Source organism: Nelumbo nucifera, chromosome 5, assembly GCF_055504915.1.
Source record: "Nelumbo nucifera cultivar China Antique chromosome 5, China Antique-T2T, whole genome shotgun sequence".
Taxonomy (NCBI): Eukaryota; Viridiplantae; Streptophyta; class Magnoliopsida; order Proteales; family Nelumbonaceae; genus Nelumbo; species Nelumbo nucifera.
Genome location: NC_142653.1, coordinates 82690704 through 82706734, shown reverse-complemented (window position 1 = coordinate 82706734; position 16031 = coordinate 82690704). Strand labels below are relative to the sequence as shown.

Genomic DNA, 16031 nt, shown 5'->3' with positions numbered 1-16031 from the left:
CACCAAGGCAAGTACCCCGAAGCCTAGGTAGAAAACGAACTGAAGGACCGAAATGGTCAGTTCGGCAAAAAACGCGGCTCGAAGACAGGACAACCGGCACTTAAACAAAAAGCCATTTCATTTCAGATAAAAGGTGTTAGAAAACGAACTGAAGGACCAAAATGGTCAGTTCGGCAAAAAACGCAGCTCGAAGACAGGACAACCAGCACTTAAACAAAAAGCCATTTCATTTCAGATAAAGGTGTACATTCAAAAAAAAAGAAGCCATTTTACAATCCAGGGGCTACTTCATCATTATCAGAAGCCACTTCGACAACGCCCAAAGGACCTGCCTCCCCCTCGGAGTCCGATTCGGCATCCGCAGCATTAGCCATCTCTTGAGTAATGCGCGAAGTGGATATGGCACTAGTATCGAGCTCGGGGTACGTATTCCGGATCATCCACCGGCTTAGCTTGAAACCCCTCCTGTAGGAGTCCACCATCAGATCATCGAAATCCGGCGAAGCAATATAATCACTGACAGCTTTCTTCTTCGCATCTTCGATGCCTTGAGAGAAGATCTGAGTCCTCTCCCTGATATCCTCCTGAAGATACTCGACCTGGTGCTGCAGGTCCAGCTTCAATTCCGCCATATGCTTCACCACCACTCCCATGGCCTCGGCATCACGAGCAGCCTCCTCGGCAGTTCGAGCAGCCACCTCGGCAGCTCGCGCCTGCCTCGAGCATCTCTCCACCTGGTTCGCTAAGGCGTGAATAGAAGAGTTCACCTATCAAAGGGAAACAGGATCAAAGGAACGAATAGAAGAATAAAGGCCGAAGAACTCTAAAGAAGGGAGCACTTACCACCATAGCATGAGTAATGGCACGGCAGGCCACTTGGTGCAGAGGGAGCTCGGTCCACGCCGCAACTTTCTCGGGAAACATCGCCTCCTTACTCCGTTGAAGAGCGTGAACAGGCGACAGCACACTCCTGAAGTCCCCCGGGGCCTCCGAGCCCGACGGCCCAGCTCGCGTATGGGCAGACTCGGAGTAAGCGGGAGCCCCTGTGTGTGTGGTTTCGGCATAAGGAGCCCCCGCCGGCTCCTGCGTAGGAGGAACCATCTCGGGCCCCATAGGCTGATCCTCCGCCGGATAGTCCGGCACCTCGGGCTCCGCACCCTGGGGTGGTTCGGCGCGAGCTCGCTTAGCCACCCGTTTTCTCCTCTTCATGCCCTGGAAGAAGTGCCCACCTCGGGTCCCTCGAGAGTCCATCGTACCTGCGAAAAGGAGTTCGGCATCAGTAAGACACGTAAAAGAAGAGCAAGACAGGATCACTGGGGAAAGAACCTACCCGAACTCAGGCCCGCAGCAATAAGCTTGGCCTCCATCAGATACCGTTGACACTCCAGCCCAAGCCGCGCCCATTGCCGGAGGCCCTTCGCCGTCTCCTTATCGAGTGTGACGCCGAAGTCGGGAGCGGCCATCCCCCAGCCGGTCTGAAACGGCCAACCCAGCGCACTTCGCACCCCGAAATAGTCCCACTTCCACGCCGGGACCTTATTAGGGAGTCCTGTAAGAGCTTGAAGCCTGGGCGAAGAGACAGGTAGTATGCCCACCTACGCCCAGGAAGGGGACCCGCTTGCTTTTTCAGCATTAAAATAGAGGAGAAAATCTCCAGATCCAAAGAAAAGTTCTCGTCACAAAATAAGGAGATCGTCCCCACTAAATTCCTAATGGAGTTCGGGTGAAGCCGGCCGACCGTCACACCGAAGTGGTTTAGAACCTCGACGAGAAGAGGATGAAAATGCAGTCGCAGCCCCGCAGCAAGCTGTTCCCGGAAAATCACGATCTCATCAGGACCGTGTTCCCAAGGGAAGCTACCCGTAGGGATGAAGTAGGCGTGCTCCCCGGGCAAGTCATAGTAGCCTATGAGGGATTGAAGTCCCTCAGGCGTCATAGTCGAAGGGCCGAACTGATCTAAAACCCGGCCACGACGGGAGGTGGACGCCGACCTACCCGAAGCACCTCGGCCTGTAGGTTCAACCCCTTCCTCAGGACCTACATCGGGCTCACTTGAACTACCAGGGGACGCAAATTGGTTCGTAGAACCTACATCAGACCCGCTTGAACAGTCTGAACCCTTCGAACTAGACATCAGAGAATGGAACGGGATTCCAAAAGCACTCACCCGGGAAGAAGACTGAAGTAGACCACGAAAGCTCGAACAAGCAAGGAACCTGGAATGCGAGCTGAAGAGCCTGGACGCGAACTGAAACTTAGGCGCGAGCTCAAGAGGTACAGTAGGAAGGATGCCCCCCCCCCGCGCTATTTATATCCACAGCGACTGGAAAGCGACGGCCCAGATTGAAGCCAATCCAACGGCCCACAGCCGCGCTAAACCGCACGTCTTCCGAAGCCAATCAGCGCACGTCTTTCCGAAACTGACGAGGCGTCGCGCACGTCCTATCAGAGGACGGGTGTCAGCATGCACCTTCTCGAAACTGACGGGGTGTCGGCGCACGTCTCCTCGCAATAAAAGCATCTGCAGCACAACTCTCGAACGACTACCGTCACGTCTCCCAAACGCGTGCCCTTTTTTGAAAATCAAATTAAAACGAGCGCCCTCAGCACAGACCAAAACCCTCCTGCTACCTTACGAACTCCCCGCGCCAAGACAGGACCCTTGTCGCAGGGAGTGGGGGGCAATTGATGAAGGGGAATTTGGCCCGACCTCGCAATCACCCGACACGTGGCAAAATCAAGCAACTCGGGACAGTAGAGCGCCCGAAGCGAGCACCGAAAGCAAGTCCAAGCTCACTACTGAGCCCGAACTCCACCAGACCGCTCTAAAAGGAGCCCGAGCTCCCTACCAAGAGTCTGAGCTCCCTACTGGGAGTCCGAGCTCCCTACTAGGAGTCCGAGCTCCCTATTAAGAACCCGAGCTCCCTACTGAGAACCCGAGCTCCCTGCAAAGAGCACGAACTATATTGGGCCCCAAGCCTCACAAAGCTGTGACCCGAGCTGGCCCATGGCAGCTCGGAACACTCCCAAACCGAACTCAAGACATCTCGCTCGCCACTCCAACACTTCGCTTCCGAAACACCAGGCTGACCAAACGTACCTGACACCAAGGACGTCCGTATCCAAGGGCGACACACCTGACTGATTTGGGATATGACACCTGACAGCTGCACTTCAAACGGCCTCCTGCTACCGCCACTTGCCACCGTCGTTACTAGCCGCAAAGACGGCTCCGACAAAAGGAGCAGTGGCGGTTCTGTCCGGCCAGAGGAAATGACATCCGAACTGGCAGGAGTTCAGATGTAATCATGCCCGATCTGATGGAAGCCTGGAAGTGAGTGCGCGAGGTGGTTATAAAAGGCTCCTACCCCCCAGGAACGAGGTATGCTAACTTTTGCGCTATCTGGTCTATCTTGCCTTTGAAAGACTCTAACTTGAGCTTTGGAGCCCTTACGCTGGGTTCTCTCGGAGTTTCTCTTCTCCCTCCGTTTCAGGTCCCTGCCACCCAGTCAGAGGCAAAATCGTTGACAACTAAGATCGGCCGGATTGTGCATCATCAAAATGCTTCACCGAAAAAGTGGATTTCTTAGCTCAATTATAGTGTACTTGGGCTGTTCCGGTTTTCTACACTAAATATATCTTCTAAGCTTTTGTGTATGACCTACTCTCGCAAAGCCACGAGCCGCTGCGTGAAAGTCCTCCCAAATGGGCACTGAGTCCAAGTCCAAGAGGTACTGTCACATAATTTGGTTAGCCATGAAAACTTATTTACTTTTATCATATAAAGCTTCCGTTATTGGTGTTATAACTTGTAAAATTAAGTTTTAAATGGTATTACTCAAACTCCAATATGGTAAGACACAATATTGATTGCAACATTCACAATGAAACAAGTCATTTTAGTATGTTTCTACCCAATCTTAGGGGTGTTTACCTTTAATGTCAATCCGACCAAACTGGTTCGATCCAACCAGAGTTGATTGGTTTTTCAAAACCATCAGTCGGTTTCGATTTGTATGAAAAAATAAATTGATAATTCGGTTTGGTTTTGGTTTTTATACATGAAAACCGAAATTAAATCGAACCGAATTGATTCTATATGTTTAAGTAATTATTAATTAGTCTATACCCCAAGGTTCAAAGTATCGACACGTATCGACCAATATGTATCATTCCGGAACCTCTCCGATACGCCCCTACAATGGGTGTATCGGGGGTCTGACCGGTTTAGGGTGTGGAGGAGGCCTAAACCGGCTTCCTTGAACCAGTTGCGAAAAAAATAAAAAAATGTACCAAAAGCTGTGATTCGCCCGATACGCCCATACCGCGTATCAAGCATATCGATATTTTGAACTTTGCTCTACCCTATATGTTAAGTTTTGATATATTTTATTTGTGTTTTGTTTGAACTTTGAAAAAAAATGGTTATTTATGATAAAAACTAAAAAGTAAAACCAATACAAATATAATACAATGGCACAATATTTAATTCAGTTGTGTATAAATTTAAATATATAATGACAAAAAAAAATCAGTTTTGCATAAAAAATTAATCGATTTAAATATATATTTTGATTTTGCGTAAAAACTAAAAATAAATAAACTTATATATAAATAGATATTTAGAAATAAAAATTTTAGTTTAAAATATATATAAAAACTGACTAAACCAATAAACCAACCCTTTATGTTTGGGTCGGTTTTGCTTTAGGGTCGATCAATTTCGATTTAGTTAATAAGTAAATCGACCAGATCAGATCAATTAAAGAAAATAACTCAAACTGATCCAACCCGACCAATGAACACCCCTACCCAATCCAAGTTATGTGCATATTTATCTTGAACTTTTGGGGTTGGAGATGGACTTGGGCCTGGAAAATTGGGGTTGTCATAGTTTGGATTTGGGCCTCAGGTTACCTTAATACGATCTAAGCCTTGCCCAACTTTAGCTCAATCGCATCAAATAAATCTCACACTATTTGTGTAATATGTGGTCTAAACCCACCTAAGGCTGTCGATGGGTTGAGTAGACCCGATAGAACGAAATAGAAGCAACCCAATTATATAAGGTCTGCTTCTGCATCACGTATCGCAGTTATAATTGGTCCAGATCAATTTCTTTATTCTGAACCAATAGAGACCGGAATCGACTATATATTTAACTGTCTATGTGTATATTTGTATATTAAAACGATAATTTTATTTGATACCTTTCTTACACGTACATGACACATTTGTGGCATTACCATATTATTATTTCTAAATGCGTAAATTTAACAAATGTGCAGATTTATTATCAAATTACAAGTTAAAACGTATATACATTGTTGATTATAAACAGTTATTAAGGCTGGACCCGATAATCTTGATTAAGAACCGGGTCAATTCCCACTCTACTACGAGGCCTAGGCTACCGATGAGGTGTCACTTATGCTAGAATGGCGCCAAAAAAAACACGTCACCCATGTTCACAGGTTCTTGTAACGTGGACTGTATGATAGATGATGTGGCATATCTTGGTTGGCCTATGTGGCTAAGGCTAGACCGTTGAAGCAGACAAAATGGATTCAATTCATATGATGGGAATTGTATATGCTTATTGTCTGGTATCCGGGTTATTGGATATCCATATAATGACAGCCCTGCCTGTAGGGGAAAGATCCAGATATGGAACTTGCAATATAGTCTATAAAAACCAAACCTAGAATTGATTTATGGGAATAAGAAGTCAGCAGATTTGGAATGGGTGGGGTCAGCCCGATGATGATCCGTTAACGTCAACAAGTCTCCCCTTGAAGGATCTGTTTGTTGTGCAATCGTAACACGCCAAAGCTAAAAAGAATAAGTAAAAAAAAATGTAATGTCTACTAACGCGGCATCTGAAAAGGTCGAAAGGAATTAATACATCACGTGGCCAGCCTAGTCCTATTTTCAATTTTCTAGTGGGAAGAGAGAGAGTACAAAAGGAATACTTGAACAAGAGAAAGAGGGGGTGGTGTGGACTGTGGACACTGGACAGCCATTTAACGCGGCCAAGGAATTTATATATGTAAGACGCGAGATGGAGGGTTCAGATTGGGCAAATAAAAATGATAGAATGAGTCACATTCACTATGGCAACGTTTGAAAAAACAATCCGGAAACGAAACCGTTCTGGACCTTTTTTTGAGTTAATGGTTCGAAGGGATAGTTCATTCTGATAAATAAATTAAAAAAAATAATTAAAAATCAAAAACAGTCAAAATGGTTGAATAGATTGATGGATTGACAGTTTGATCATATAGTTCAATAGATTGTTAACTTTTTCAATGGTTTTTTATCAAATTAGATTTGGGATAAAATGAAACCGATTATTTAAATGATTTTTGGGCTGAACGGTCTGACCGTCTGGAATAACGGTGGTTCAAAAACCTTGCACTATGGGCTGGGGTGTTGGGGGGATGGATGGTTTTTATAAGGGTAAAACAGAGATGCATGTGCGGATATTAAGAAGTGATTTGTTGTTGTGGGTGGTGGGTCTAACAAGTAATGCAGGGCATTGGATGTTCAAATTGTTAATTAATTGTTTTTTTTTTAAAAAAAAAGCTGGGTCTACGACCCGACAATCTCACATGGAGCCTTGCGTGAACCTTGCCCTTGCCGTGGGCTTTTCCTCTACTTCTCACCCCAAAATTAGATTTTCGATCAAATTCTTGTACAATGTTTTCCACGTCTTAATTATGAAAGAAATATGTAGAATATTGCACTTTGGTTTGAAGAAAAATGTAAAGAAAAGAAAGGAAAAGAAAGATAGGAATTAGGAAACTTTTATAAATTTTTTATTGATTTTCCTGTTTTTCTCTTTTTTTCTTTCCCTTTTCTTTCAAATCAAACATTGCCTAAATTCTAATTGTGATGTATTTGAATTTTGAAATGACCAAATTAATCAAGGAGTACGCAATTGGCCCACAAAAAGAAGCCGAAAAGAAAAGGCCCACAAATAGAGAACCCATACACCACCGCCTCCATACCCTATCACGTTGAACAAGCAATCAACGTGATAGGATGCTAACTTTTTTTCACTTTTTAATTTTTTATTGATGGGCTAATTGGGCTTGGGTTGAGACGTAATCTCAATGTCTGATTGTTGGGAAAGAGAGACGTAATTCATAATAATGCCTAGAGAATTATGATTTGCTTAGGCCACACTTTGGAGTCAAAGACAGTCAAATAGATGATGGATTCCATTTGAAATTACAACTTGTAGGAGAATAGAGAAAAAAAAAAAAGAAACATGATTTTTTTTATCTATAATAATAAATATTTTATAATATAGATGCATTGCCAATTGTAATAAACATTTTATTTTTTTATTTTCTGAATATTATGTATTAATAACCTGCTGAATTCATGGGCTTTCCAAACATTATTGCAAGCCCAAGATACGGCTTATCTGAATTATTAAGTTCAACGAGCCCATTGAAGTGGTAAAATTTTGGGATGAACCACACTCACACTCCACAGCCCAAAATAATGAATCTGGTTCGCGCCGAAGGGTAAACCGGTAATGCTTTTTCACGCGGAGCGGAGCTGCGGAGGACGTGGAGAGAACTAAAACTGGGAGAAGTTGTGATGGTTGTTTATTTATTAAGCGGGAAGCGGGAGAATAAAGAATTGGTAATAAGGTTTCGGGGTGTGACGTGTCATTTAGAAATTGGAAAGTGAAAAACATAATTTTACGGTGGCGGTCATGTGAGCATTTTCATTTTAATCCTTTTCTTCTAAATTCTAAACAATCTCTCTCTCTCTCTCTCCTCTTAACACTTTCGTATTAGCTGCACTCTCTCTCTCTCTCTCTCTCTCTCTCTCTCTCTCTCTGTGGCTTTGCAATGGAAGAACAGAAAGCAGATCAGAGCCGAAGAGACATGGATAATTCACAGGGTGCCCAAAATGCAAAAGCGACGACGCCAATGCTCGGGACCTTCAGAAGTTCTCATCATCGGCGAGCACACTCGGAGATGAATTTCAGGCTGCCCGATGACCTAGATCTCGCCGGAGATCCATTCGACGCGCCGACTGGGAGCTACGAAGAGATCGGATCAGAGGACGATATCTTCTCTACTTACATGGACATCGAGAAGCTCGGATCCAAGATTGAGGATTGTAGTACTGGAGGAGCGACGAAGCTCGGAGATTGTCGGATCGACAATGCCGCCTGTGTGGGTCAGAATGGCGGTACCGGAGTTGGTGGGGTTGCGGTGGAATGCGGTGGTGGGGATAAGAACGTGAGGCCGCGGCACCGGCACAGCAATTCGGTTGATGGGTCTTTGATTTCGAGGGGCGGTGAGTCTTTGTTTGCTGATACAATTGAGGCCAAGAAGGCAATGGCTCCTGATAAGCTTGCTGAGCTCTGGGCTATTGATCCCAAGCGGGCTAAAAGGTAAACTTATTTGGTGTTTTACAAGGACCTCTTTCTGGGACTTGGATGGTTTGATTGAATTTTGGACTCGGGTTTTGTGTTTGAAATCTGATTTCTTTGTTTCTGAGTCTCATTCATGTAGTCTTTCATTAAATATGACAAGACTAGTGTAATGCTGGAAATCAGGTCATTATCCTGGGAACAGTATTGCCATGACACTAAAATCTAAAATTAATAGATTTTATTGGAAATTATGCATCTAGAATGCTTTATTTGTAATTGTGAATACCATATGTTATCTCCCGTGTTTAGTTTTCGTTCACTCCCACTCATGAACATAGAACGATGCAGAGATGGGCCAGCCTTAGAATTATGACATGTTGATTCCAATTTTACTCCAAAATTAATAGTTTCTTGCAACTGTGATTTAAAAAAAAAAAAAAGAGAGAGAGAGACTGATGACAGACAAAAGGTCTTAAACCGTGATTTGAATATGGCTCAAGATAACGATATCTGAATTACGACGGAAACAATTAGAAACAAACGCATCCAGGGAACTTATGAGTAGCCCCAGTAGATTACAAGGTTAAAAAAGTTCACATTTGGTTTGGGCATGTGCAAAGATGACCAATGAGTCAATGGTCACGGGAACAATGAGTAGCTTGGTGAAGCACTGCATCAAAGTATCACCTCGGCAACTATTAAAGGGTTTTAAGTCCCTATATATAGGGGATGCATTTGGCAGAGGAAGGTTCCTACATAGTCACTTAGTCCTTGCTTTGTTCTGTGGGATAACCTTAGGAGGGATTCAATAAGTAATTCAGTGCACTTATAATTTAACAATGGATATGACACTGAACAGAACAGAATGGCAAAACAGAATTCATGTAGCCGACTCCATATAGTTGGGACAAGGCTTAGATGGTGATGATTCAATAAGTAATTTGATCTTTGCAACCTGAGAATTGATTAGGCAAATTTTAAGGGTCATTTAAGTCCAAAATTCAGGGTCAGGAGGGAACAAAATAGGAGAGGGAAAAAAGGATCAAATGGACAGAGTGGTGTTTATCAGAATGATCTTTTCTTTTTCTCTCTCAGCTATTTTAATCAGGCATTATTGTAATTATTTTGGCCTCCTCATTTTAGTTGTTATCTCCTAAGTGTTGACTCACATTGACTGATTGACAAGCTAAAATACCTAATTGCTGCCTCACTGCCTTGACCAGACAGGGTGCAAGTAGAAGGTTCTAAATAAGCAAGGAGAATGCTAACAAAGATGTGGTTTGAAGTAGTGTGAAATTACTTTACTGTATGACAGAAAATATGGTGGAACTGGCATATGTATCAACCCCAAATAGTTGGATGAGACTTTGTTCAGCAGAGTCTAGATATTACTTTTCTTCTAATAATGAGTATTTGAGTTCCACCATTGAAAATCTGTTATCTAATTTAGTGCCATTTTGAATAAAAGATGTATATGGCTATCAGATAGTTTCACATTGCTTTTAATAGCCTTAATTTGCACCTACACTTGGGCCTTAAGATAAGCTAAAAGTGGACCTCAAGTTGTGCTGAAGTTGGGTCTCCTGATAGGCCAATGTCTGTGTTACTGTAAGCCCATGCCCAGCTAGTCTTGCAATAGTTATCATTGGCTCTAATAAGAACTTTAGAAGAATGTTCTTAGATTTACATTGATTTATTTAAAGGATGTTTAGGAATATCTTTGTTAGTCCTTTGCTGATCCAAAAAAAAAGAAAAAAACATTGTTAGTCCTTGTTTAGAAGATTCCTATTGTGATTTCTTATGCAAAATTGTTGCATGATATGATTTCACAGCTATCTCATATGGTGCTTATCCCATGTTCCCCTAATTGGCTAATTCCCTTGCACTCTGTATAAATTGTAGAAATTAAAAAGAAGAGAACAAGAAAATAAAAAAAATTCTTTTAGAGAGAGTGGGCCCATTTTCACTTCCTCTCACTCCCATTTCTTTTAGATTTATAAAATAGAGGAGGTCAAAAAGAAAATTTACTTTCCCATTTATCTCAGCTGTCTTTTATATTTTGGTTTCCATTGCCAACCATACTAAGAAAAAATCACTTTCTTTTATGCCTATCCAAAAAAACTCACTTTCTTGTTTATTTCCTTTTCCTTTCTTTCATTTTCTCCTCAAGCAATGGTAGTTTTAACCTCAGTTCTATTTTCTCTTAATCTAAGACCTTATTTCTACATCTATATAATTATTTTCTTCTATTCCCTAATTAATCTAGCTTATTATTACTCATCCCCTTGAAGGCTCTGTCCAGCCTTTCCTTGAGTGGTTGTCTTCCATCAATATAATGAAATGGAATTTGATTACAGAACTAATGGTTTTGTTTGAATACTAGTCTTAAGTTAATCCTATTCAAGAAAGCCTAATTGCAACAATATGTTGTTGACCACATGTGTGATTCTTCCTTAGATTATGATTTCTGTCATTAAAATGGTCATGTGGTAGTGGATATATATTCTGTTAAATAGATTTGAAGGCAGAATTTTGAAACTTCAAAGCCTTTTGGGATTGTGATTTTCAGGATTCTTGCAAATCGGCAGTCTGCTGCTAGATCAAAAGAGAGGAAGGCTCGCTATATATCAGAACTTGAGCGAAAGGTTCAGACATTACAAACTGAAGCAACAACCCTTTCTGCACAATTAACGCTATTTCAGGTTTTTCCAGATTTTTTGCTCTCCTTGTTACTTGATGTCAAATGCTATATCTATCTATCTGTACAGATCTTCAACATGTAGAAATTTGCATTTTTATCTATATTCAACTTAAATTAGCAGTGACATGACAAATTTTCAATTTTTGAAATGCCCAGGTTACCCTAGGCAATAGCAATTACCTAAGTGCCAAAACTAACTTATCCAGTTTTTTTTTTTTCTTTTTTCTTTTTCCTTTTCTTCCAAATTTAAGAGATGGTTATTGTTTTGTAATTTTGCTTTTATCATCTATTGTTTCCATGTCTTTTAGAATGCTGCATTAAAACACATAATTTTAAACCTATCATCCTTCTTTTCAGAGAGATACAACAGGTCTGACTACCGAGAACACAGAGCTTAAGCTTCGGTTACAAGCTATGGAGCAGCAAGCTCAGCTCCGTGATGGTAAGGTTTCAGTTGTAACGTTTTTCTCTTTGCTTCAGTCTACAACCTATCATGTCATGCATCTTGCCTGAAAATATGAGTTGAATAATTCTTGTAGTCATTTATTCAGATCAGTGTTGGTTGCATGGACCCCTCTAAATGGTTGAAGATGCTGATGTAGGAATAATCAGATTGCAACACTATATAGATTCCTTTTTGATGAAACACTCCATAGATTCTTAAAGAACTTTTCTATGTGACCATTGCCTTCTCCGTATTCCACATTAATGAACAGCTAATGTAGAATATGTGTACCATTTTTCCAATTGAATGTTGGTAAGAAAAGCCTTAACACCTTTTTCTTTGTGCATACAATGTTAGAATCCAGCAGGGGTAGCCCACCTTCCATACCCATAACCCCTCCAAATCCTGGTGAAGGTGGGAATTCATCCCAAGTCTCCATTACAACAGTACAACCTGCTAGAGACCTTACTGACCGAGCCAGTTGGTACCTTCTAGTCATGATTTTATCAGAGTGCTAAAATCATCTGGAATTCTGGTTTTGGGCCAAGTCTCATCCAAATAACCAACTAAGTGGTTTTTCTTTTATCTTATCTGTGTTTTTCCTAGTTTTGTTTTATTCTAACCCATCACTGTGAATATTGAATTAAGCAATGCTTGTGTTTTGGATAATTAATGCAGCCCTAAATGAGGCACTGAAGCAGGAAGTTGAAAGACTCAGAATTGCTACTGGGGAAGTATCAAGCCCTGGAGATGCACTTAACTTGGTGATGCACCATGTGCAATATTCTCCATCACCTTTCTTCTGCCTTCCACAACAACCAGGTTCTGGAGGCCACCAGAGCTTTCAGATGCCGCAATTTCAACCTTCTCAGTCTAACATGGGAAGCCACCCACTGCTTGCATCTCAATCTCATGCTTTCTCAGAGATGTTGCAGCAGGATCCCCTTGGCAGATTACAGGGGCTTGACATAAATAGTAGGGGCTCACATCTCGTGAAGTCTGAAGGCCCTTCAATCTCTGCCAGCGAAAGTAGCACCACCTTTTAACTTGAATTTGGCATCCATCCGCTGACCTTACCAATTGCCCTACCCCATATGTTAGACTGTCCATAACCTGACATCATTCTGCTGTCCCGTCCATGTAGCTTTGTTACTCCTCGTTATTTCCCAAAATATTTTTATTAATTTTTTATTCCATTTGTATCTTTCTTGTGGCTCTATTTTTCTTCTTAGCGTAACTGCTTTGACTTCATCTTTCTGTTTCTTTCTTTGGTCAAGTTCTTTTCAAACACCATCACTGAGTTACTTTTATGTTTAATCAATACAGAATTCATTTTATTGGTGTGTCTGAGAAAGAGAAGAAACATTGTTGATTGTTTTCTCCACTAGGGGTCTGTTTTCTTTTCTTTTCTTTTTTTTGCTGGGGGGGAGGGGGTGTGAAGGTTGAATCTACCCATGTCGAGCCCTATTTGTATCATCTCTATTGGTACTTCTATAGCTTTATATTTGTAGTTATGTTCTTGACATTAACTTGATTTATTTGGTTGATTTGAATCTAAATCATCCTTTCTCGGAAGTTAATGTTACTGAAACGGTTGTAGTTTTGATTAATTGTTTACAGTATTGGACCATATATAACAGTGTGCATAATGAAATTTGATTGTTTTTTCCCTGAAATCCGAATATTCTTGGTTTTACTTGACTAAGGGTCCATTTGGTTCTGTCGAGAATCGGAGTTGGAATGGTCTATTCCTCTCACCTGTTTGGTTCAGTCAGAAATCGGAATCAGAAATCGGAATCAGAATCAGTTGGAGTGGTTTTTCATTCCCAAGGGAGAGGGAAGGAATGGCTATTCTCTCAAATGGGGGAATACCATCCCACCAGAAATAGAGAATGGGATTTCAATACAGCTGAACCAAACCATTGGACCATTCCGATTTCGATTCCAGACCCCTATTTCTGTAAACCAAATGGACTCTAAATACTGGAGTGATGTTTTTTATCCCAGGTTTTGTTGCACTTCAGAAACGTGAAAGAGGCCAGCTTTCATAATCCAAACAGAGCAGGTTTTCACTTGGCCGCTCTCATGTTTATGAAAAGTTTGAAGGGTCATTGGATTATTGCTGAAATGGTTGAACTAAATGATTTATTGCTTTGTAGTTTAGAGGACAAAATACGTTTTGATGTTTTTAGGGGTACAAACACCAAGGTGGCAAAGTCCAAAGTGTTAAGAGTATTGAAAAGGGAAAAAACTTTGCTGTTTGGTAGCATCCTGCACATTAGTGTCTGCATGTGTATAGGGCAAAAAAATATTTATAATCAATCAATGTTATTAGTTAGAGACAAACAAAGGACTGAATGAGGTAACGGGTAATGCGGGGAAGCTCTTAGTTAAACAGTCTGGGCTGTTTCTCCCAAACGGCCAATGTTCCAGGCAATTTTGTACCATTTAAAAAATGAGGATGGTAATAATTGTTGGGAGAATGACGGTTCAGCCTAAGGTCAGAATTTTTAGGCCTAAACTACAATTGAGGTAGGTGTCAGCTCGGAATTGATGTCAATTTACGGGCGGGCATTGATGTATAGAGTGGGGGGTTTTGACATTGTAAATGTTTATAGATCTGCAGTCGAATTCAGAAATTTGCATTGGGCCTATTTGTATTTTTCCGATAATTGTTTAGTCAAAAATCCTAATTTTATTTTCCCTTTTACCCTCTATTATTTTTGTTTTTTCAGTATTTAACTATCATGAGGCCGTATGCTGTCCATCAAAGTTTTTCCAGCAATAAAAACAAAATGAGAATTGTTAACATGGTTGTAGATTCCATAACCAATTACACACATGACACGTAGAGACTGTTAAATGTTGGTTGGAGATCCCATAACCAATAATTTATCATTATTTATGTTTTTGCTGAAATCATAATCAATCAATTGTTTTATAAATTCACCCAAATATTTAGAATAAAAATTAAAAATTCATGAACCTCACTTAGGATTAACATAATGTATGTGAAATCATCTAAACACCAAAACTTGAAAATGATATAAAAGACACCTCTTATTGAATTAATGTTAATTTTAATTAGATAATAAGAAACCTATTATGGGCTTAATATTAATTTAGGGTTTGTTTCGATACCATTTTTAGCTATGGGTGAAAGATAACAGTAGACTCAATAAGAAGGATTCAATTATATATTATAGCCATGTTATGCTTTTGGAAGAAAATAAAATAATTTAAAAATCTTAAAAACAAGACCTAGCCCTCTCCCTCTCTTTACCACAGTAGCAGAATTGTCGGTGAAGAGAAAGATAACCAACAACAAAGAAGGCAAAAGCGAATAGTGTGGCTGGATGGTTTTGGAGCAAAAAGCAAGATTAAATTTGATATGTTGTTTAGTTACCGAAAAGAACAAAAGTTCTGATCTATTTTATGATCCATTGTTAAAAAAAAAATCAAATCATTTTATTAAACTGATGATATCCTAGAATATGAACATTATGCTTAACCAGTGGTATAAATTGGAAAGACATACCCCATTTTATCACCTAAACCCAAAAGGTCTAAATTATAATCTGTTAAAGAACATTCATCATTAACATGTTGGTCTTGAAGATAGAAACAAAGATAAATAGAGAAGTGAATTTGAAAGTGAAGATCATAACCAATCTTTGGAGGGAGAGGAATGGTGAAGAGGGTTTTGACGAATAGGACAAAAGATATTCCGAAGGCCATATTCAAGTTGTCATATAAATTTATTACATGTTTATAAGTCGAATACTGAGAAAGTGAACTCCCATAACAATAGTCCACATTAAAAATGGTTAAGTAGAATAAAGAAATGTTTTTAGCCCTCTAATAGTATCAACTTAAATATCTATGGGGGAAGAAAGTTTTCATGAGGTTAAAGGTTCCATAATGCCCCAATCAAATGTGAAAAAAATTATATTCACTAAAAAAGTCAAAAATTTATTATAATATAGTGTCTCCATCTTGTTACCAACACCCATGATTAAAGGTTTTCATTCTCTTTTTGTTTTTGTTTTTTTTTTCTTATGTCTCATGGGGCTTCAAAAATGGGGGTAGCCCATCCCCCATCCCCTTAACCCCCTAACCTTGGTGGTAGTGGTATATGATCATCAACAAGTGAGACAATTGACAAGGTATAGGATGCCGAGTGCCACTATGGATTTGGATTAAATTGTAGCTACTAAAGACCTAAATCCAAATCCTTCCCAAGTTGAGGTTAATACCATATTTTCATCCCAAATTAGATTTTTGTTATCATACTTTATTTGCATTAATGAATTTAATTATATTTTTAATTATTGATTTTTGTATTTATTTTCACTTGTGCATTTCATGGGCCTCTCAACTAGTTTAAGATAAAATAGGAGATACATGGATACAATGGAATCATTAGAGCATATCTGTGAACAATAATACTAGTGAAACTCTCAACGCATTGATAATATTAAGCC

General features: G+C 40.4%; 1 protein-coding gene across 1 annotated transcript; it reads left to right on the top strand.

The window, feature by feature from the left end:
- The first annotated feature begins 7778 nt into the window (after nucleotides 1-7778).
- On the top strand, nucleotides 7779-13138 carry LOC104593772 (transcription factor RF2b-like). The gene is made up of 4 exons (XM_010253764.3): nucleotides 7779-8419; nucleotides 10971-11103; nucleotides 11460-11544; nucleotides 12226-13138. Exons 1-4 carry the CDS (start codon nucleotides 7869-7871, stop codon nucleotides 12591-12593), a joined length of 1137 nt encoding a protein of 378 aa, XP_010252066.1. The 5' UTR covers nucleotides 7779-7868; the 3' UTR covers nucleotides 12594-13138.
- Nucleotides 13139-16031: the final 2893 nt, after the last annotated feature.